Raw genomic sequence first — 22169 nt, forward strand, 5'->3', positions numbered from 1 at the left:
CCGCGGCTTTTAAAGCCCGCGGTTTGCATTTCCCACCCCTGCCCCAAAAGCCAATCAGGTGCCCTGGTCTACCCGGAAGTGCCTGCCGGCAGTTCCGCCCCCTACGCTCCCCCGCTGGGGGGATCTGCTGCCGCCAGAGCCTGCTCCCTGAGGGTTAGCCCCAGGGGTGCTCCCTGGCCTGGGGGGACAGTCCCCTCCCTAGCCCACCCTGTTTGCGCGCTCTGTTCACGCTGCGCGGCTCGGGAGCGTGGCTCCCTACCGGCTCAGCTATATGGGACCCGGGGGGCTTCCCCTCCGGATCCGGCTCAGCTGTGCCGGGTCCCTCTGCCCCACTTATCTTCGGGGGATCAGCTGTTGCTGCCCCTGCTGCTGATTCCTCTGCTGCTGCTGCTGCTGCTTCCGCCTCCGGTCAGTGAGTTAGTAAGGGGATACATGTGTGTGCGGGACACACGTGTGCCTGGATCCTCTCCTTCCCGCTGCTGGTTCCCGAGTGCCTGGGAGTACAGTGAGTAAAGTCACTAACTCTGCTTGCCTTCTCCAGCCCCTTGTGGGTGCTGGTTCTAAAATATCCCCTCACCCAGTGTGACAGCTGTCCCTCCTTGCACTAACAGAAGTGACAGGAAGTCTATCTTGAGGCTTCTGGCTGTGGGGGTGGGTTGGTTATAGTGGAAGCAGGAACCTAGCTAGCAGTCATTTGAAAATAGGCATTGTTACCTTTGGTCTTTGAGACTGAAAGGGCCAGGTGATGGAATGAGCTTCCCAAGATGGTCTGGGAGGCTCAGAATGAGGAATGGCAAGACAAGCAAGCATTGGCTGGGAGAGAAATGAGCCATAACAGCCTCAGGGCTACCACCCTATCCTCCCCTCCCTACAGGCTGCTGGCTGTGAGGGTGGCAGAAACTGGATACTGTAGTACATTCACCAAGCACTGTGGGGAGACACAGGCTCACTGATCCTAGGCAAATAGGAACATTCAGAACTCATTATTTTTTATTCATTAGTCATTACTCTCTTGTATTAAAGAGACTAAGACCAGGCCAGTGCTGGCCTTAGGGTTGTTGGGAGCCCTGGGCAAGGGAGTCATTTGGGGTCCCTGAGAGGTATGTACTCAGGTAAATATTAACCCACCACAGTTGTATCATGGATCTTTTAATATTCTTTGGGGGAATTAGATAAATAGTCGAGCATTAAAATGCAAATAGAGCCACTTGCTTGCAAAAACGTCACCCCCCCAAAAAATTTGGGCCCCCTAAAGTGCGGGGCCCCAGACGGTCACCCAGTTTGCCCTCCACTAGGGTTGCTACTGACCAGGCCTACACACAGATATTGCACTAATTGAGCTAAAGCAGTTTCTTAACAAATTTAGCTAAAATATCCTCTTTTTATGGACACTCTTAAATCAGCTTCAGTCATTAATATTACTTTAGCTCTTTTCTTACTAAATCCTGATGTCAAACAATGAGATACTAGCTTTGATTACTCACGATTCGCTGTTCTTGCCCCTGTTCTTCCATAATGGCCAGTTCATGCACAGAAATTGCACCAAGCAACTGAATTAAAGGAAGCTGATAGTCTGGCCCGAATTAATCACTGACATCAGTAGAGCTAGCCCACATACCCCATTGCATTATCCATAGAAACAATTAAGACAGGGAGGCAGAGAGTTAAAAGAGCTGCTTTTAAAGCTCAGACTACAAGAAAGGCATAGACATTCACATACACCTGGAAAGCTGAGAGTCAAGAACAACTAGCAGTTACCACTAAAAGAAAGAGCTCTTTTCAGAGACCAAATATAATTACTCCCTCCCTGACTCACCATCACATGTCCAGACTTTTTAAACCATCTTTTATTGACTGTTTTCCAATTTGTTAACTCTTTTGTTTGCAATGAACTGAGATCAGAAAGGTTTTGAGGTTTGTTGGTTTTTTTGTTTTGCTTTGGTTTTTTTGGAACACAATGGATATTGAATCACAATTACCTGGCAGACAGGAAAATCAATAGGTCTCTTAAAACTCATTCACTTCATTGTTTGATCCTAATGTTTGCACCCATGTCTGTAAATCACATGATAGTTGAAGCAGCACCCCTATAAAACCAGAATTTCTGAGAAAGTCTGGTAGAGGTGGTAAAAGTGAAAATTATTGTCAAAACTCAAGCTGGAAACTGCTTGCAGGAAGCTCTCGTCATCGTTTCTGGAACAGGGCACCAGTACAGCTCCAGATTTGATTGTGGATATCCAGAGGAGTTATATATGGTAAACACATACAACTGCTGTAAAAATAAAAAAGTTAACTTTCAAAGAATGAACTGATGCTGTCTAGTATCCAAATGCCCCACAACAACGCATAGCACATTGTGGGGGGTCTACTCTGAGCATGAATGGATTCGGTACATGTTCAATTGCATTGTGAATACAAGATATCAGTCAAGCATCTGAGGTAATAACTTACATGCAGGAGGGAAATATTTTTAATACTGAATGAAACCTCAATTCATAACCCAGTCTAAAGAGTTGATCTTTGCTGTTGATGCATGGGGACATGGGTGGCTGTTGTGATATTAGGACAATGGTCAAGTCTTGAGATTGCTACTACAGGCATAATCTTCCCTAATTTTGCCTTGAGTAATGAAACACTTAGTGCAGCTACTGGTATGGCCTGGAGGAAAGTTCCTGGATCCCAAGATAGACAAGCAAATGCAACAGCACAGAGGAGCCAGCTTTTAATACTGACAGGTACTCATTTGAGGTGGGGGGGAGGGGAAGGGGCTTATTTTTTTGCATAAGGCCTTGATTGATCTTCCCAGAATACTTCAGGGGTCTCTTCTTGGCTAGAACCTAGAACTTCTGTGAAAATGAAGTTGCTCTTTCAGAGTATGAAAGGATGGATCTGGTTTCTAAATGCCCTTCAGGAACGTACAATGTGTGTTATGGGCATCTGTTACTGATAGGAATTGCATTGACTTGCTTTTCTCCCAGCTTGGTTTGGTTGCAAACACAGATGTGTGTTTCTACCACTGAGGTAATATTTCACATGTGGTGCCATCAGTTTTCTTTGCTTCAGAAAACGGAAGCCATCAGTATGCTGGCCTGATTTTAGTCTTGGGTGTGTTTAGCATCCCAGACAAACCTGCTGACAGATTCTAACCACTGGCACAGACAGACACCCAATTCTGAGGAATAGAATTTCTTTTTGGGTGACTCACAGGCAATCTCTTTTCCTGATATTTTCAGGCAAGTGTTATTGATTATTTTACTGCTTATTTGACCCTTTGCAGTGAATCTTGCTCAGAACAAGTATTTGCAAGACATCCTAGAGTCTGGATCACAGGTATCTGGCAGACATGAAAATCAATAGCTCTGTTAAAACTACTTGCGTGTCTTGTTTGAGTGTCCTGTTTGCACTAACTGATATCTGAAAATCATGTGGCTCTTTCAGACACAGCCACTGTCATCCCTATCGTTTCTGTAAAAGCTGCTGTCCATTGTCCACAATACCACTAAAAGCCTAGTACCACCCTACCTGGCCCCAGAGGCCAGATGGTTGGCACAGGGCTAGTCTGCAGGTAGCACATGGGGTTCAGTCTGTAGGATTGATCTAGTGCAGGGCCTGGAGTGCTGGATCTAGCTGTAAACCAACCTACATGCCAGCTCTGGCTGCAGCCCACACACTGGCCAGATCCCCTGCATCAGATCTGGCCACAGCCTGACCCTGCACACTGAATCTGGCCATGAACACTGTTGCGATTTGGCATATGGGTCTACATCACTAAAAAAAGAACCCTGAAATTCTGATGGAATATTGTTCAGTTGCTATCAGGGCTGCCTTGTTCTGTGCACCAACATGTAAATCTATCAAATTAAATTAAACAGAAACATTAAACTCAGATAGTTTAATTTGCTATCCAAAAATTCTGCTTAATCCCTTTGCATACAGCTGTGCTCCATCCCAGAGCCAGCTTCCCTTTAAAAGAAGAGAAAAGCAGTGAAGTCTTTATAAAGACATCTCCATCATTTGTATAATCCATTTGAAAAGTGTGGAGGGCTCCAGCTGGATGAAAGGCTTTAATTACTTCAGTGTCAAATAGGTGTTGCTTTCTTCAGACCATACCATCACCCCACACACCATTTGGACCTGAGTCCCCTAGCAGCACTTTGACAGCTGCACTGAGGTGACAGTGTATGTTTTCTTCTTCAGGCAGATTCAAAAGCTACATTTCCATTTGTGAAGTCCATGCAGCAAGCCCATCTGTTTTACAAATTGACAGTGACCCAGAGACAGGTAGCATCTGCAATTTCTGAATCTGCAACATTTGTGGTAATAGAAAAATCAGAGTGCTCAGATTTTGAGACAGTCCTTCACATCCTATTTCCATGTGTCCAGGAGGTGCCCAGCCTGATGCTCTGCTGCTTTTCTTTAGTAAGGTCATTTCATATGGCTCCAGGGGTTATTCCTTCTTGTTTTGGGCCCCCTTTATAGGATTAATGTCAAGTAAAGGGGCATTAGTGTGAATGAGAATCAGACCTGAATACCCCCACCAAAGTGCATGGGCTGCAAACTTGGCAAGTGCAAATTGGCAAGAGGTGTAAATTCATGTGACACAACTTGCACACCCTGTCTATACCAGCCACCTTAAAATGTCCAACTGGTATAACCTTTTTAGTGACAGGAATAATGGAAATATAGTGGAAAGCGGACACTGCAGGCCATTGGATTTTAACCCCTCATCAGTTAGGTCTAAGCAGAATTAGCTAATGCAATGGTTAGATTACCAGCAGCCGAGATACATGAGTGCCCCTGCCACTGCCCACATGCAGGTGCCAGGGTGGTAAATGTCAGCAGCCCACATGGCCCTGCAGAGGACATAGACTGGTGACATCCTGCCCCAGAGAAGTCAGTGGCTTAACTCCAACTGGCACCTACTGCAGCAGCTGCCTTGTGAGAGCTGGTCATTTGTCCCTTCAAGACATTGGTTTACCTTATGTCAGTCCACAAAATGTACATAAGTGACATGGGTATAAACATGTCATGTCCACATGTCTGGCTGTGGCTCCTAGCTGCTGGCAGTACGACTGACTGACATTTTGTCCAGATGCTGCCAAAGCACAATGATATTTATTGTATTTTGGCCTAGTTTAGTTCCCTTTCACTTCCTCAGGGGTGAAAAAAGGCCAGTTCTTGGTGCCAGTGAAACCAATGGCAAGCTGCCATTGATTTCTGTGGGAGCAGGATGTTGCCTATAGCTCAGAGGGCACTGCAAGGCCCTTGGTTGTATGTACTATGCTAGCTCCCACCCAGCCAGGTTAGTGCTGCCTCAGTGCCTCTCTTTCCTCTGCTCTTCCACCATGCCAGCATCCCTACAAACCCACCCTGGAGTAAATCAATAGAATGTTCTTGTGACTGCAAAGACACAGATGCTACTGACACGAGCTAAGGGTGCAGCAGGGGAATAGAGTCACAACAAGTGTCTGTCACTGCTTGAGGCTTGTTGCAGCTTGATGAGTGGGAGGTAAAGTCAATGTTAGGAAAGTCAGAAAAGCCAGGACTCCAGGGCATTCCCCCCCCCACAGTGCCTTTGTCACTTGCTAACTCTGCTGCTCTCTCAGAAATCTGCTGCTGCATCTCTTGAATAAGAAATGAAGCAGTCCTTCCGTCCAGGAGTGACAGCCAGCCTGCTCCCTGCCTAGGTGACATCAGGGCAAAATGTCATGCTGGCATTGACAAAGGAGCCCTGTGAAAAGGACTTGGCATGTTTAAGCAAGGAGAAAATTCCCAGGAGATTCAGGGATAGTCAGTGCTGCAAACATGAGCTGGATGGACAGGAACAGCCGACGGCTGCATGTGGCCTCTCTGAAAGGAGCTGGTATCTCAGCACAGCTCCCAGTGGGGTAAATTGAGTGGGGGCAGCCAGGATGGCAGCCCCAGGCAACATCCTTCAGGGATGCTGCTCTCAGTGCCTCAGCAGCTGGCACTGCCCCATGTGCTGTGGCTGCCCAGAGTGCAGTGTTGCCCTGCTAGGCCTCTAATAGTTACTTATGAACTGGTATCTACATCCAAAATGGTATCTCAGCAGAGGGAGGCAGGACTAAGGGGTGAAGGCCCACTATGTGTCTGCCCCTGCAGCTACAGATTGATGAATCACTCTTGTTTCTACTGACTTTAGACTGGCTATAGAGGTAACCATTCACAAACAAAAATGGTTCTTAACCTTCATCCCAGCTTGAACATCCCAGATAAAGATCTGGACCTTCTCTCTGTGGTAACCCAAAACCCTGAAGCAACACTCAATAGAAGGGGTTTGAAATCCAGACCAGAATTATCTGATTCAAACCCATCCATCTTTGTCAGTAAAACAGGTCTTTGAACCTTTCTTCCTCCAAGGCTCTTGGGCCAGTGTGATCTCCATATTTTATTTTATTAGATTTTCTGCTTTTGCCCTGGTGAAATAACCGTGGGTTTTAGGTAAGGTGCCCAAAACAGAGAGGTGTTTCATAAACAAGGTGGCATCACACAGGAGACTAAAAGGCCGTCTCATACTTAGGCACATCCCTCCCTTGCCGACAGGGACCTCACTCAGGGCAGATCAGTTGTAGGTGACTTATTAGAAGTGGTATATGAAATGTGGTCTCTGTAGGAGTGAGCTCTCAGGCCTCCTATCTTCTATACATAAAAGCCTGCAAGGCGATGAATGGATGAGATTAATGTAGCGAACTGGAAAATCCTGTCTAATGGTTTGGAACATGTCACTCTTGGTGTTCTCCTTCTGGTGGTCAGGCTGTGACTGCTCAGCTTTCTTGAGAGTAGTGCTGGCTTTGTCAATCACATTGAAATCACAAGGCCACCCTAATGGAAAGGACAACATATGACATTCATATAACTTATCCTCTTGAGTTCAAAGTAACTCCCTGCCTTGTACATGGGGACTCCCAAAACCAAGGCCCTCAAAATCAGGGACCACCTTGGAAAAGGTTAACACAGGAGTTGAACTTGACTCTTGTACCATGATCCAAGGCAGTGTGATGGGTAGTGTACTAGACATAAGACTACTATTCAGGCTACTGTCAGCAGCACATGGCAGCTCTCAATAGCAGGAGCAGCCAAACCGTTCCTACCTACTCCAAGCTGCAGTGGACAGTTCCTAATAATCACCTGCAGTAGCCTCCCTCATCCCTCCCTTCACCTGGCATAGCAGCCTGGCTATCTCCCCACTATGTCCCCATCCCTCCTCCTCCTGGAAGTGAAGCCTCATGCCCCTAGTTCCTCATCATACCTGGTAAACAGCAGTGCTGACCTTGCTCCACTGGGTGTTTAGCACAGAAGGAAGAATGATCCCTGCACTGAGCATATCTAGAGAAGACAAATGCCATCATCAACCTGTAACCTGTACTTTCAGGAGCAGCTCTCATTCATGCCAGTAACTTGTTCATGACCCGTGTGTGAGTGGCCTTTGCCTGCACCTGTCTCTGTAAGGAGAGGTCAAGGAGAAGGAATGATGAAACCCAACCAAAATCCTATATCCAACTATCCCAGCATTCTGAGGTAGCTGAAAGCCTGAGCACAGCAGTTTGGGTACAGCTGCTTATATTAACCCACATTGATTGAGTCCATTTGCAGCTGGCAGTGGCTGGCCCCTTTTCATCTGCGTCAGTACAGAATGGGCTGTGGAACTACCCCTCCAGAAAACGGACATGGCAGACTGTTAAGAGAGCAAGAATGGTCATTGCCATCCAAAGGAAAGAAGGGTGACTTGGTGGCTGAGGGCTGGAGGCCTGCATTTAATTTCTTCTTTGCCACAGACATCCGGTGTGATGTTGGACCTGTCATTTAATCAACCTCATTCCTCATTTGGATAATGGAGCAGAGACCTGCTGACATCCCTGGGGAATCATAAAGCTACAGCCATGAGAAAGAGGCAAGAAAATTGTCCATGCTTGTCAGAGGCATTTCAGTCCGCAGGGCATTTTGTCTTTCTTCTTTCATGACTTTAGAAAACATCCACTTCAAATGCGTCTACTGCTTTAAGTCTCTGTTGCCCTTTCAGCAGGTGTCATGGGGCTCATGCTGGGCTCCCCAGATCCACCAGCCACCAGTCTACTCAGAATGCTATGAGCTCCCACTATGTCTCTCTGCTCTTACCATTCATGGCTGGCAGGAACCTATCCTGGAGAAGGTCCTTGATCCATCTATGGAAGGTCTGGGCCTGGAACAGAAGGAGGGAATTCAGCAAGCGCCTCTGTCACCACAGATCAGCCTGAGCTGACATCTAGACACCCCCAAAACTTGTGGGGGTAGAGAGCTATGTGTGTTGCTCAGATCCCATCTCTGAAAGCTGCAGTGATAGTCTCATGTCATAGTATACAACAGACCCTGGATTATGTATGTCTACACGTGCATTAACGCACCATGGTTACTGAGCATTTAGTTTAGTACCTGTAATTACAGGCACTAACTAAATGTGCAGTAAACAGCACTACTGTGCAGTAGCACCAGTGCACACCTTTAAGTGGCACTAATGTGCAGTAGACTAATTCTACTGTGCATTAGTGCAATAGCACAGCTTTTGCCATGATGTGCTAATGAACAGTAGAATTAGTTTACTGCACATTTAATGTATTGTGTAGATGCCCACAGTGGGGATCAAAAGGAGCTATCTGTTACAAGAGGCAACACCACCTGGTGGTGAGAGCACTGAGCCAGGGCTCATATGGTCTGACTGCATCTGTGCCACTGGTGCACTTGGCCCCTTGGAGTAGTCACTGCCCCATCTGTTCCTGTTTCCTTCCCTGCCCTTTTTTTGTTCATGAATTCTGTAAGTTCTGCAGGACAGTGTCTGCCACTGCCTATGTGGCTTTATAGTGCCAGACACAGAGGGTCCCAAGCTCAGCACCTCTGCCATACAACCAAATAAAGACATTTCATAAGAGGAATTTAAAAATACTTCCATGAGAAGAAAGAGTGCAAAAGCAAAGAACAACCCTGAGCTGAACCCCACAGTGGAGGAGACAGGAACACAGGGCTGGAAGGGACAATGTGAGCATCAGATTCAGTTCCTTGAGATCACAGGCTCCATGTAATTGATATTTAGCTCAAAAGAGCCCTCAAGAGCAACCACTCCCACCCCCACCCCTCACACATGCCCCCTTCATGGTCACAAAGTGTCCCCAACACCCTACACCACCTTGGGATCTTTAGGGTAAACGGACAGAATCCAAAAAAACACAAGTGTGCCACAGAAAGACAACAGAAGAGTCACAGGGCACAACCAACATCTTGAGCCCCTGCTATGGCAAGAAATTAGATAGGTAAAATATGCTCTTATGATCCTAGGAACTGGACCATGTCCCACCCTGTGAATGAAGGCAAAACACTGCCAGTAGCCCCTGCCAATCTGACCTGAGGGAAAACTCCTTCCTGACCACCTGGTGTCAGGAATGACATAGTATGAGCAACACATGGCATGAGCAAGGCAAACCAGCCCAAGACCAGAGAGGTTTTTAAGTACTACTAGAAGTGCTATTGCATCCAAGCCATTCTCAGTCTCCCACCTGTAGCAGTGATGGGCAACTAGAGCTTCAGAGGAAGGAGAAATAAAAACAAAATACAACAAACCCCAGCAGTCAAATAATGCACTCAAGTGGGGAAATAATTCTTCCTAGCTCTTGCAGGTGACGAGCAGGACTCCTGAGGCACTAGATATATACAGCATAATGCAGAGGAATGGGTATTCTAACTATGTTAAAATCTCAGGAGGAAGAAGGATGAGAAAGGGAAGGAAACTTAATCCAGGAAGGACTGTCAGTCCAGGAAGGACTTCCAGCCTTCTTTTCTTTGGCCAGCAAACTGTACAATTCCAAACTAACACATCACAAGAGCCAGGAGACCCAAATGTTTCCTTGTAGGGTTTTTGAGACAGGTCTGAAATCTGGAACTTACATTGATGGAGCCAATAGGTGACTTATTCTGGACTATGTTGAAGCTACAGGAAAAATAAAAAGACCCAGCATGTCATTTAGTCAGGTGTAAGCTGTCAGGGAACAGCTGCTTCAGATTCTTACCACTGGGGAAATCAGCTGGCAAGAGGAACAGCTCCTTTCATGCATCACATGCCCATCACCCTCACCCACCCAACCATAGCTCAGGCCTAAATATTTCCATCTTTTGGTGCAAGGGTATAACATCTTTAAATAATATGAGAAAAAATTCCTCCAAGCATGGTATTAGAAAGGAATCTCAGGAGCCAGATACAGCCTGTGACAGGAACAGGAGAATGAAGGCACCATGGCACATTCTAGAACTGGACCTCATAATATTTGCATTGGTCACAACCATTAATGGGGATATATGTGAGTGAAGAAATGTTATAGGTAGGACAGGGCATGTTCAGGGAATGGGGTGTTGTGTGTCTGTGTGTATTTGGCATTCTGCATGTGTATGGTATTTGTCTAGGGTGAATAGGTATGGTGAAAGCAGTTACACAGGATGAGCATCTGTGTGTGAATTAGGCACAACCTGTGTGCCTGTTAAGTGCATTTGAATCTAGGATGTAGACATGTGTTTGGGTACGTGACACTGGATGTGCTGAAACTTGAAGGGAAATTAATATTAAGATTTATTTTAAAATGGATCAGCGGTATCTGGACATGTCAGCTGACAAAAAGAAACTGAAGCTTACATCAGCTCTAATTATCAAGTAAATCATTAGGGTTGCATCCTGAACAGCAATAACTGGGGCTTTTGATTTACAGGGCTGTAGCCATACTGAATTATATGTAGCAAAAGGGGCACTAAGAAAATGCCTTGAAATCACAAGGTAAAATTGATCGGGAGGGAGCCAGAAGAACTGATGTTTACCTTTCATTTATCCTGCTTTCGAAAACACTCAAGGTAGTTGTGGCTCCTGTAACTCAGGTGCTGATTGCTATACTGGGAGTTGTACAGGAGACATTGCATAACTGTGCCTGCAGTGAGGTGGGGTTTAAAGGAAAGTGTATTCCCCCTCTTACATCTGCACTGAGCTGCCCAACACTGGTTTGGTAGCTGAGAGCTGAAAGGCTGAAAATACGATGTTGGCCTCTCCTAGAAATGAATTCCTACCCTCCTTCCAGCATGCTGGCTCAGCTGGGCTAGCCTGCATCTGAGGGACTGAGACAAGGATCCAGCCTGTCCCTACCTATTTGTTTCAGATGGGGAATAATGGTTACATGTGCAGCACTCACAGCCATTGTAGTAGGTGCAGCAGTGTAAGGGTTACCATGATGCCCCCACTCCTCCCTGCAAGGGCATGTTCTGTATCATAACCTGGCTCCAATGTATTAGTGAATTAAACTCCCCGCAGGCCATGATAGAATTATTAGTCATCAGGGATTTTTAAGATCACATATTCATAACCATGTAGGTTATGGGTCAACTCAGAGCTGGGTGCAAGGTTAACATTGGCAGCTACAGTAACTTCCACAGAGCTACACCCATTTGCACTAGTTCAGAGTGCAGCCCTGTGATCCTTTTCAGAGATTGCTAGGTACCTTCTGTTGGTAGGATGTGACCTCCTTTGTGTGCAAACCCGCCGAGTTGGGATTTTCAAGGGGGTATATTTGGCATCCAAACTGCCTACATTCCTTTGAAAATCCAGGCCTTGCTACTGACCATTACATTCCCAGTTTCTGCTATGGCACAAGCATGAACTCACTGAAGCTGGGGCAGAACCCGGTTTGATAAATACCTGTTCTGGGATAGAAAGATCAGCAGCTTGCCATCAACAAGAGAAAACTGGATCCCAGAGACAACAGCCTGAAATCACAATTAAAAGGGTCAGTGACAACAGTTAACATTGCAATGGTTCAGCTCAAACTGGAGCAGAGCTCTTTCCTTCTTGAAGCCTGTCGTGGCAGGGGAGAAAGCAGGGATACTAGAATGCACATAATTTTGTTCCTGGTAGCTGTGTTTTTGGTGTTATGGGCACACTGGTCTTCAATAAAGTGTTTATTGATAGACAGGTAGGCTGTGGGTACAACAGAGGTAATGGCAGCAGTACATTCATTTTCCACTCATCTCTGTGCTACAGAGATCCTCACAGTCATGGAGTGAAATGGAATATGGCCACTGATTTATTGCCCTGCCCTTGCTGGCCTCAGTAGGGATATCTTGCCCTAAGGTTCTTTTTTCTCCTGAGATGGGTTACGTAGGCAGCTGTTCCTAGTGCCCCCATCTACTGCTGCCACGTCACAGTGCAGGTGAGCTGAGAAGAATCATGTCCCCACATGTGTGTTGCAGATTTGGGTCTTTCTGGAACTTGCAAAGCAGAGAATATGGAGGTTATAGGCTGATGATTCATTTCCAGAGCACTGAGGGGAACCACAAAAGGGTCCCAAGGGCAGCTGAACCAGCTGCACAATGTGCTAGGATATATTTAGTTGAAAGCCAAGAGAGAAAATGACAACCTTTGGGTGGGAAATCATTCAGCATTTACAGCCAGTACGTAAATACTCTGGACAGTGGAAAATTCCCCGCTTTCCACCCTCAAAAGAAGCTTGACAGAACTCCAGTATTGCTGATGGCCATCTGAGGTGGACTGTAGATGTCTTATGTCAATACTTACAACTTCCACATGTAGAACAAGTTGTCTGGGTGCTAAGATCTTAATGGACAGAGTTTGCTGCACCTTGGGGCTCTGTTTCTCAAGAGAAACCAGTGGGGAATTCATACCCTTAATTTTTACCACAAGTGGTTTAGAAGTTCGGAAGAGCTCAGAAAGCTGGAAGGAGAGGCACAAATACAGTTGGAGAGGCACAAATACAAGATATACTAACAGGTATTATAGATTTCATACTGCAGTAACTGAGATGGGTATTGCTGCTGGCCATCCCTAAGGACCATCTCAAGACCATATCAGAGCCTGCTCTTCCACCAATGGCTTTCAGTTTTGGAATGCTCTCTGCCTTCTTAGAACCAGATTTTCAAGAGAACTCAGCACATGGGGTACTGTGGTTCTCTGAAAATCTAGTCCCATTAACATCTGATAACCCAGATCTTGTTACCCAAGCTATAGCAGCTTTTTGGAAGGTATTTTTTTTCCATATAAAGAGCAGAGAGTGAAGGGAGGGCTGCTAGGTGGCAGTTGTGTGTAGTTGTTCAGTCCCACTTGGATGTTACATGTGTTCTTAATGACAGTCTCTCTCAGTCATTTGTTGCTACACTGGCTGACAAATGAAGTTTTACAGTGAGCATTGTTGTGTTGTGCAGGCATTGTGTTGAATCTGGACTATTGAAGAATATTTCTTCAAGTTAGAAGTGCCACATATCTACCCTGTCTTAATGACTTGTCCAAAACATTGTCTAAATTCTGCCTTCATCTCCATGGAGTTTCGGCAGCTGTGATCAAGTGAGGAGCAAAAGCTGTTAGATGCCTAAAGAAGGTTGATCTTGGTGCAGTTCTTAAGGCCTGTTTCTTCCTAAAGTTCTGAACTTCACAGTTAGTTTATTATTGTTATTTGTTAGAAATGTTTGAAATACAGGAAATATTCCACAAAACTATAAATCAGAATTTTGAATAAATGTTTTCAACCACTTCTCCAGCTGCTTGGATAATAAGGATGGATATTTTGCAATTTTTTGCAAAAAAAATTCTTGTTTTTTTCATCCAAAGACCTACATTCAGAAAAATTTGACCAAGTTGTTTGCTTTGGACATTTTAATTGTAGCTGAAGAAAGGCCAGGCCATATTAATCTTAGCTGAAGAAAAACTTAGATGAGAATGAGAGCCCCATTTTGGACTCAAAAGGACCTAGGAGTTTTGAAGAATGTTTAGGTTTTTGGATACTTCTTCCAGCAGAATTCAAATTGCAAGGGCCAGATTGTCATATAAAAGCACATGTAAAACTCCAAGGTCATTTATGCATCTCTTTTATTAATGCATTTAAAAAAAAAGACTGCAGGCACATCTATTTGAGACACTTTACCGTGAGTTAGACTAATCTAATACCCAGTAAAGTATCACCATCTACACATGTGTGGGACTTACTGCACATTAAATTAGTCTAATGTTCTGTTTGCCAATACCAACACATACAGGTAATAAATAAATGGTGCATTGGTTAATGCACCATAGTGCATGTGTAGACACTGGCCACGTCTACAGGAGTGGTGGACTGTGCAGTTGTTACTGCACAGTCATTTAGTCCTTGCTAAATGTTCAGTAACCGGTGTTACTGAACAGTACCATCACTGCATGTTTTTTTCCCCGATGCTACTATGCAGTAGCAGCAAGCTCATTACTACTGCGCAGTATCATTGCTACACAGTTAGTGCCCAACAATTCTACTGCATGGTAGCAATGAGCTACTGTGCAGTAGCTCACTGCTACTGCGCCATAGCAACTCATGTAGACATGCCCACTAACAATTTGCTCCTGGTCAGCTCAGGCAGCAGGGAACCCGCTGCTGGCTGGCTAAGCCCTGATGCAGGAGCAGTTGTCCTGATCCTGATCCCTACATGGTCAGGAGAACTGTGCCAGCTACAGAAGCAAGACAGATTCCCCTGCAGCCAACACAGCTCTCCCCACCTGGTGGAGATTGGGACCAGACCCTGGGCCCCCTGTCAATGCTGCAGCTGGCACCCAGAGAAGCCTAGAACTCCCCCTGGCTGCTGCAGGGGGGTAAAGCAGGGCAGGAACATCCCTGGATTGAGCTGCTCCTGTCAGGCACAATTTACTTCTGGCAGGGGTGCACATGTAGATATGCATTTGAGAGCACATTAATGAGCCTGAATTTTCTGACTAGAAAATTCAGGCATATTAACTGCATGTGTAGATGCCCCCTGTGGGTACAATCACAACAGTTATGTCCCAGTGCTAGAAGTATGTGCCTTTCTGAATGCCTGGCCTTGGAAGTTTTGTACCCAGCCAGGAAGAAACTGCAGCTGTGAAATGATTCATTAGGGTCTGTTCATAGGGAGCATAGGTCTGAACATACAAGGTTCAATGCTTAACCATTCCCATGGAGAAGCTTAAGAGTGAAGTTCACTAACCTCAGGAATCAGATCTGCCGGGTTCAATGTCATTAGCTGGTTCTAATGAAGGAAAGACAGTGTCAGTCAGCTGGATGCATCTTTTTCCATTCTAGAATGTTTACAAACATTGTGTTCATGAAAATAACTTTCCCTCCTCAGCCCCATTCTTTAATTATCAGAAAGGAGGAAAGGATATACTGGGTCACTGTACTCATCTGCAGCAAGTACAAGTTCTACATGACACAGGCCCTTGGCCATCCCATCAAGGAACTCTGAAGGATTTGCAGCCTCTCCTCATTGGGCAGGATGGCCCATATTGCACCTCTGCCTCTTCCCAGCAGGCCCCTAAAAGATAAATTGTGGGCTCACAGCTATGTGTTTGAGAAGCAAGCAGGGTTCAGGTTACAACTAGGCAGGAAAAAATTTAGTCCCAATTCAAACCTAAGTACAAGAGATTCAAACATGTTCTCCATATGTTCTTTCAACTTATGGGCAGTCCCCAAAGAGATGGCAAGTTTTTATTATACAGCCCCTTGATGGCAATAGGACCACAGGAAAAAATGATTTGCAGTCAAATGCTACCCCATGGCACACCATGACTTTTAAGCACACCATGCAAAGCATTATGCTGTTCCTTAGGCATGAACTGTATATGCATTAAGATCAGGCAAGCCCATGGGTGTCTGTGCCTGCCCTCTATAGAAGCACAGTCATTTTTTGATAGTCATACATGTGATGTTACCACCATCTTACCCCACCTTGGTTTGTGACATTGACACTGGCAGCACCAGTCAGAACAGCTATACCATTGCTGATGAAGTCCTTGGTCAGGGCTAGCTGGAAGTTGGCACTGAGCAGCGGAGTGACACTGAAGGGCACAGAGCTGGAGGGAGCTCCAGGCAGGAATGCCTGAAATGAAGCCTGTTGGGTTGAAGGAAAAGGAAGGAAGCTCCATGAAACCCTCTGAGGAGTGACTTAACCTGGAATTTTACTGGTTTTAATATCAATTAGTAGGCAGCACTGTTGCCTTCTCGTGATCCAGAACTCACACCCACAGGAAGCTAGAGCCAATTAGCAATGCTTCTCAGCCAAGCTGATTAGGTGGAGTCCCCAGCTGAGGGAGGGGTCTACAAGGGAGCACACCTTTCAGAAACCTCACACAGGATGTAAAAAACTCCTGGTCGAACTCTGTTGGGAGCATGAGCTTCTGGTACCCTCACGGTACTCATGTTTAGGGACCATGGTCCCCTTCAGCCTATGGCCTCTTCTTAGTGGACAATCCCTCTCTAATGAATGCCAGTCTTCTTCCCCTTTTCTAGACGCATCATTCTATCTCTAGGTGCCACACTTTTTCCACATGCACAAGACTCACACACACTGACAATACCACACTCTCCCTCGGCTTTGTACATTTCTTCTCACATCCTTGATGTAAGACTCACCCCTTCACTCACAAGTGTTACCTGGAGTTAAAAAGGCTGCTTTTGACATTTTAAAGCACCCAAGCTGTGCAAAACTCCTGGCCATTTTTCCCAAAAGGCTCGTGGCAAATCAAGATTCTCAAGGTCCAAAGCCACAATTATCTTTGCAGCCAGTGGGGAAAGCAAATGAGGGACTAAACCTTGCAGTTCTGGGCTCAGAAAAGGTAGAAGAATCAATATTTTATCTATGGTGGTAATTGGTAAGTACCTTACTGTCATTATGGCACCACTTATCCTTTACTATGTAGGGATATGCCCGGTAATATCAGCTGTTGCCACAGTTCCTAACCTGCCATGGTCACTTATCAAAGGAAAGAATCCAGGCTGTCATCCTCATACTGATAGAGTATCCTGCTCTATGTGAGAGATAGATCAGATGGTTTGGGGAGTGTAGGCAGAAATGGCTGAAATGGCAAAGGTTCTGTATTTACAAGATAAGCAGCCAGTTCAAACACAGCATAGTTTGGCATAGATCTGAAACTGACTACTCAGGATCAGACACCACAGCTGCTCAGCTGGGCCATGGTGCAGAATACCACACTTGCCTTCACACACTTTTCTGCTGTGTATAGATACTTACCTTGCACTCATCACTGTGCTGTCTGAGGCCTTTGATGGTATGGGCAGCTCCTCATGACACAAGTGATGGATTTATATATAACAACACGAGTTACTTATTATAGAGTATCACATTACAGTCCAGAGGTAGCCAATCTGTGGCACAGGTACTACAAGTGGCATGGGCATCCTCTGTGTGTGGTGCACAGATGATCAGGGATGGGACAGGCTGCACAGCAGCATCTAAGGCAGGAGAAAGGGATCAAATTAAGGAGGGTGTAGGGCTAATTTGTGGCACACCTGCCAAAAAGGTTAGTTCCCATCATTATAGTGACAGCAGATTCCCCCTGAGATGATTTTAGCATCAACAACCTTCCTGCCTGGAGAGCTGTTTATGGACACAGACATAAAATGCAAACCTACCTGACTAGAATGGGGGTGATAGAATGGATAAGGCAAGTGGGAGAAGTTCCAAAGGCATGTGTTTGAGCCTAATTTGGACTTGTGCCAAAGGCCGCCTCCGGTCATAGTTTCATAGATTGTAAGGCTGGAAGGGACCTCGGAAGATCGAGTCCAGCCCCCTGCACCAAGCAGGAAAGGTAACTGAGGGTCAGGTGACCCCAGCAAGGTGACTGTCTAGTCTCCTCTTGAAGATTTCCAGGGTAAGGTGATTGCACTGCCTCTGGATGGAGCTTATTCCACAGTCTGGACACTCTGACCGTGAAGAGGCTTTTCCAGATGTTGAGCCTGAATTGATCTTCCAGGAGTTTGTAGCCATCAGTGGTGACGTGTAGGAGGTGCATGGGGGTACACGTGCACCCCTTGACAGAGCTGGTGCACACCCTGACCAGCCACGCTCCCCACTTAGGCAATGGGTGGGGTGCAGGCGGGAACACCAGTGCCCCCCCTGTGAGAGCCAGCCAGGGAGTGTGAGCACCGGATATAGGCTGTGACCACTTCCAGAAGTGCTACGGCCACTTTCAGGAGCAGCACAGCTGCTTGCTGGTTGGTAAGTGTTGATGCAGGGGGATCCCCCCCCAGTTGGTGAGATTGGCAGCAGGGGGAACCCCCACCCCAGTCACTAACTGGTCACTGGGGGGCACATAACCCCTTGATTAAGGTAGCATCAGCTGCCCATGGTGGCCATTACTCCTGGTTTTCCCCTCAGGTGCCCTGGTGAACAGTTGCTCACAGAGCCCTTGATGTACTCCCCTAGAGTAGTGGTAAGCTGCTACCAGGTCCCCTCTCAGCCTTCTTTTCCTCAGGCTGAAGAGTTCCAGATCCCTCAGCCTTTCCTTGTATGGCTTGCCTTTTAAGAGTCTGATCATAAGGGTGGCTCTTCTTTGGACTCTCTCAAACTTGTCCACGTCCTTGTTAAAGTGTGGTGCCCAGAACTGGGCGAAGTACTCCAGCTGCAGTCTCACCAGTGCTGAGTAGAGTGGAAGAATCATTTCCTTGGCTTTGCTGGAGATGCATCGATTGATGCATGCCAAAGTATTATTTGTCCTACTAGCTACAGCATTGCACTGCTGGCTCATATTCATACTGTGGCCTATTATTACCCCCAGGTCCCTTTCATTCATGGTACTAGTCAGTTTGGTGCCGACAAGCCTATAGGTGTCTTGGGGGTTGGTCGTCTCAAGGTGGAGCACTTTACATTTCTCAATGTTGAGCTTCATCAGGTTCTGATCCACCCAACTTGCTAGCCTGTCTAGGTCTGCCTGTAACCGTAGCCTATTTTCAAGCGTGACCATGCTTCCCCATAACTTGGTGTCATCTGCGAACTTGGCCAGTGAGCTCTTCACCCCTGCATCCAAATTGTTAATAACGATGTTGAAGTACTGGACCAAGCACCGACCTCTATGGGACACCACTGCCCACTTCTCACCATGATGAAACAGATCTGTTCACTACAACTCTCTGAGTTCTATCCTGCAGCCAGTTTCTCACCCAACTGACTGTCTCAGAGTTCAGCCCACAATCCTCCAATTTTCTCGTGAGGACATTGTGGGATACTAGATCAAAGACCTTTTGCAAGTCTAGGTATACAATGTCCACATACTCTTGCGTGTCCACGTGGTGAGTTACCTGGTCATAGAAGGAGATGAGGTTGGTACGGCAAGACCTGCCTGCGATGAAACCATGCTGGCTGTCATTCAGAATCTTACCTTCTGCAAGCTTATTGCCGATAGACTCCTTGATGAACTTTTCTAGGAATTTCCCTAGGATGAAAGTTATGCTGATAGGCCTATAGTTACCTGGGTCTTCCCTCCTGCCTTTCTTGTGGATGGGCGCAACATTGGCCCTCTTCCAGTCCTCAAGGACTTCTCCAGAGTGCCACGAGTTATGGAAGAGTTTTTCCAGGGGTTCCGCAATGACTTCGGCCAGCTTGTTACCTCTCAGTTCTGTGTTCTTGGGGAACTCTGGCACAGGACCCACCCTGTCTGACTCAAAGAATTTTCCCCTCCTCTACGTGAACTGATTATGTAAGACAATGAAGATGCAGTGGGAGACACACCTAAAGCCTTCCAGATAAGGGTGACAAGAGTGAAACAACTGTCGTAGGTCTCATTTGCATCCAAGATGAAACCAGATGACAATTCATTTACATGGGAGATGGAGAACAGAAAGCCCAAAGCAAAGACCACAGTGAATTCTGGGATCAGAGAAGCAGGGGACTGCTGCACAATGGGGAATCTGTGCTCCAAATGCTAATCAACCCACATTTACACACACCAAGCTCAGCATTTAATCAGACCAATTCTAATCTGGATTTACAAAGGACTTTTTTTATTTCCCCCTCTCACACACCTCATTTAACCAGAACTAAGCAGAAGTAAAGTTTAATAGGCATCTTGGGCCATGCATTCCCCAGTTCCACTATGGGAGGCCTATTTAAACTTGATTGACTAAAACTCGGTTGCAGGGTTAGGGAATGATGAGGCAAAAGAACTGAGTCAGAGGGGGTATGGGCAACATTTGAACAATGGTAAAGGGTTCATCACAGTGTCCAGCCCATTGGAGCCCTGACCACAAATGCTGTCATACTTTTTCCAGGATGACTGGTGGAAGTCCTCTCCACAAAGTTTATGGACACTCCAATAATTCCCTTAAGTCTGTTAAAAGACTACAGTAAGATCTGGAAAAGTCATACTAAGCTGAGGCCTGTTCACAACAAGTAAAAATACAAAACACTGACGCTGCAAGCTATCTATTGTTTCTGAAGAAACAACGAGGTATCCCATCCAGTATATCTGCTATGCATAAGAATTTCAAGCTGGCTCCTAAGTGTCTGGTTACTCCTTAACCTTATGTTTTCCTGGTTATTGATCAGTTTCTTGAGATGTTCCAGACCAGTTAACCCCTTGTCAATAGAAAAGACAATAATTTACACAATTAAAAGAATGCTTTGAAGAAGCTGAACTGAGAGTATAAACATCTTTAAAAGCAGCAACCTGTATGCTTCAAGAGAAATCTCTCTGACATCATCCACTGTTGTTCTGGAGAAGCTGGAAGAAACAGATTGTTTCCCTTCAAGGATTGTGCTAAGAACATTACCTGTCAGCATGGGAACCCAAGTGCCTTGAACTGGTGAGACCCCAGCTCTCGCTCTCTCTCTTTCTCTTCTCTCTAGGCATAGATTTCTGAACCTGGATTGTATTAGTTAAGCTTGAGCTAAGTTTCCCCAAATACTCAGTGAAACCAAAGTAGTATTGTAATTGTTTTGATTGTTTTCCTTTGCATGTCTATTATTACTAGTGCCATTATACATTTCATATATTTAGCAATAAATAACTTTTATAGTCAAACTGGTAATAACCGGGTGTATGTTTCCTCCTTTACTTCTCCTTCCCCACTTGCTCTGCAGCAACGCCTCTTTTACCTAAGCTAAAGATCCCTGTGAAGCCCAGAAATACTGTGGGGTCTGCTCATCAAGAGGCTACCACTACTAGGACAGTTAGGGCAAAAGATTGGGACATGCTGAGTTTGAAACACATAAGAGGATCCGCTTGTATAGGCCAATTGACCTAGTTTGGCTCAGACATGTCCTAATGAACTGAATGCTGGCCCATGAGGGTGTCAGCTGGATTCAGAGGTATTCTGTTTACCTGTGTGCTTGTGTCTGACTGCATTTTATTGTTACCTTAATTAACTGAATCCTAGCATATGAGGGTGTCAGCCTGTCCATGCTGATCAACCCAGATGGGTCAGGCGTGTCACATTAATTTGTACATGTATGACTGATTTGGTGACTGGAGAAACCCAGCCCCATTGAAACCAAGTCCTGCAAGATAGCTCCATTGGGGGTGAAGACTTGCAGAAGGGAGATGTACAGCTCCGTATAGAAACACTAGTACACAAGCAGCACATTGACAGAGTTACAAAGACCCTAGAAAAATATCTTTAATAAATAAGCACACCCCAAAGTGATGGGCTAATCTGGTAACAAGCTTCTTCAGCACTCTTGGATGAAGATCATCCGGTCCTGCTGACTTGTATACATCTAATTTTATTAACTGGTCATACACCAATTCTACGGCAATAGTAGGAAGGCAATTATTTCTACCATGCTCATCCTCTCCTCTACCTGGCATGGTTTTCCCCTTGGTCGGGGGAAAGACTGAGGCAAAATAGTCATTCAGGAGTTCAGCTTTCTCTTGGGTGCAGGTAACCAGCTCTTCTGAATTGTTGAGCAATGGCCCCATGCTCCCATTTGTTTTCCTCCTGTTCCCTATGTAGCTAAAGAAGGAACCCAGATGCAACCCAGATGTATGTGTATGTATACACACATATACATACACACACATAGATATACATACACACATATATGTGTATATATATACATACATATACACACACACACATGCATTATACATATATGTGTGTGTATATATTATACACACACACACACACACACACACACACACACACTAGTGGTGTTTCATTTTAATCACAGATTTTGGGGGGTTTAATCAGAGAACTTGCTATTTTTAAACAGAGAAAATCAGGATCCCTGGCTATCAGCTACATCACTCCCCTGTGTGCCATTGCTTGTAACCATGCTCTTCAAAGGGCTGTTTGGCTTGGGTTCCCTTTTGCTTGACCAATTCTAGGTAATTTGTCCAC

General features: G+C 45.7%; 1 protein-coding gene across 7 annotated transcripts in view; it reads right to left on the reverse strand.

Moving 5' to 3' along the window:
- Window positions 1-1830: 1830 nt before the first annotated feature.
- The window catches only part of LOC109281919 (BPI fold-containing family B member 4), a 33811-nt gene continuing 13472 nt past the window's right edge, over window positions 1831-22169 (reverse strand). The window contains exons 1-8 of one of the 7 annotated variants that reach the window (XM_059733252.1): window positions 15810-21890; window positions 15022-15063; window positions 12596-12751; window positions 11720-11787; window positions 9934-9976; window positions 8137-8200; window positions 7271-7347; window positions 1831-6843 (exon numbers count right to left, since the gene is read on the reverse strand). In XM_059733252.1, coding sequence (XP_059589235.1) covers window positions 6820-6843; window positions 7271-7347; window positions 8137-8200; window positions 9934-9976; window positions 11720-11787; window positions 12596-12751; window positions 15022-15063; window positions 15810-15812 — 477 coding nt within the window. In that variant the 5' untranslated portion in view covers window positions 15813-21890 and the 3' untranslated portion in view covers window positions 1831-6819. Of the gene's footprint in view, window positions 6844-7270; window positions 7348-8136; window positions 8201-9933; window positions 9977-11719; window positions 21891-22169 lie in introns of those variants that run through there. The other 6 variants (XM_019482339.2, XM_059733253.1, XR_009464352.1 and 3 more) reach the window with 6 other exon arrangements.

Source organism: Alligator mississippiensis, chromosome 9, assembly GCF_030867095.1.
Source record: "Alligator mississippiensis isolate rAllMis1 chromosome 9, rAllMis1, whole genome shotgun sequence".
In the NCBI taxonomy this organism is placed as follows: Eukaryota; Metazoa; Chordata; order Crocodylia; family Alligatoridae; genus Alligator; species Alligator mississippiensis.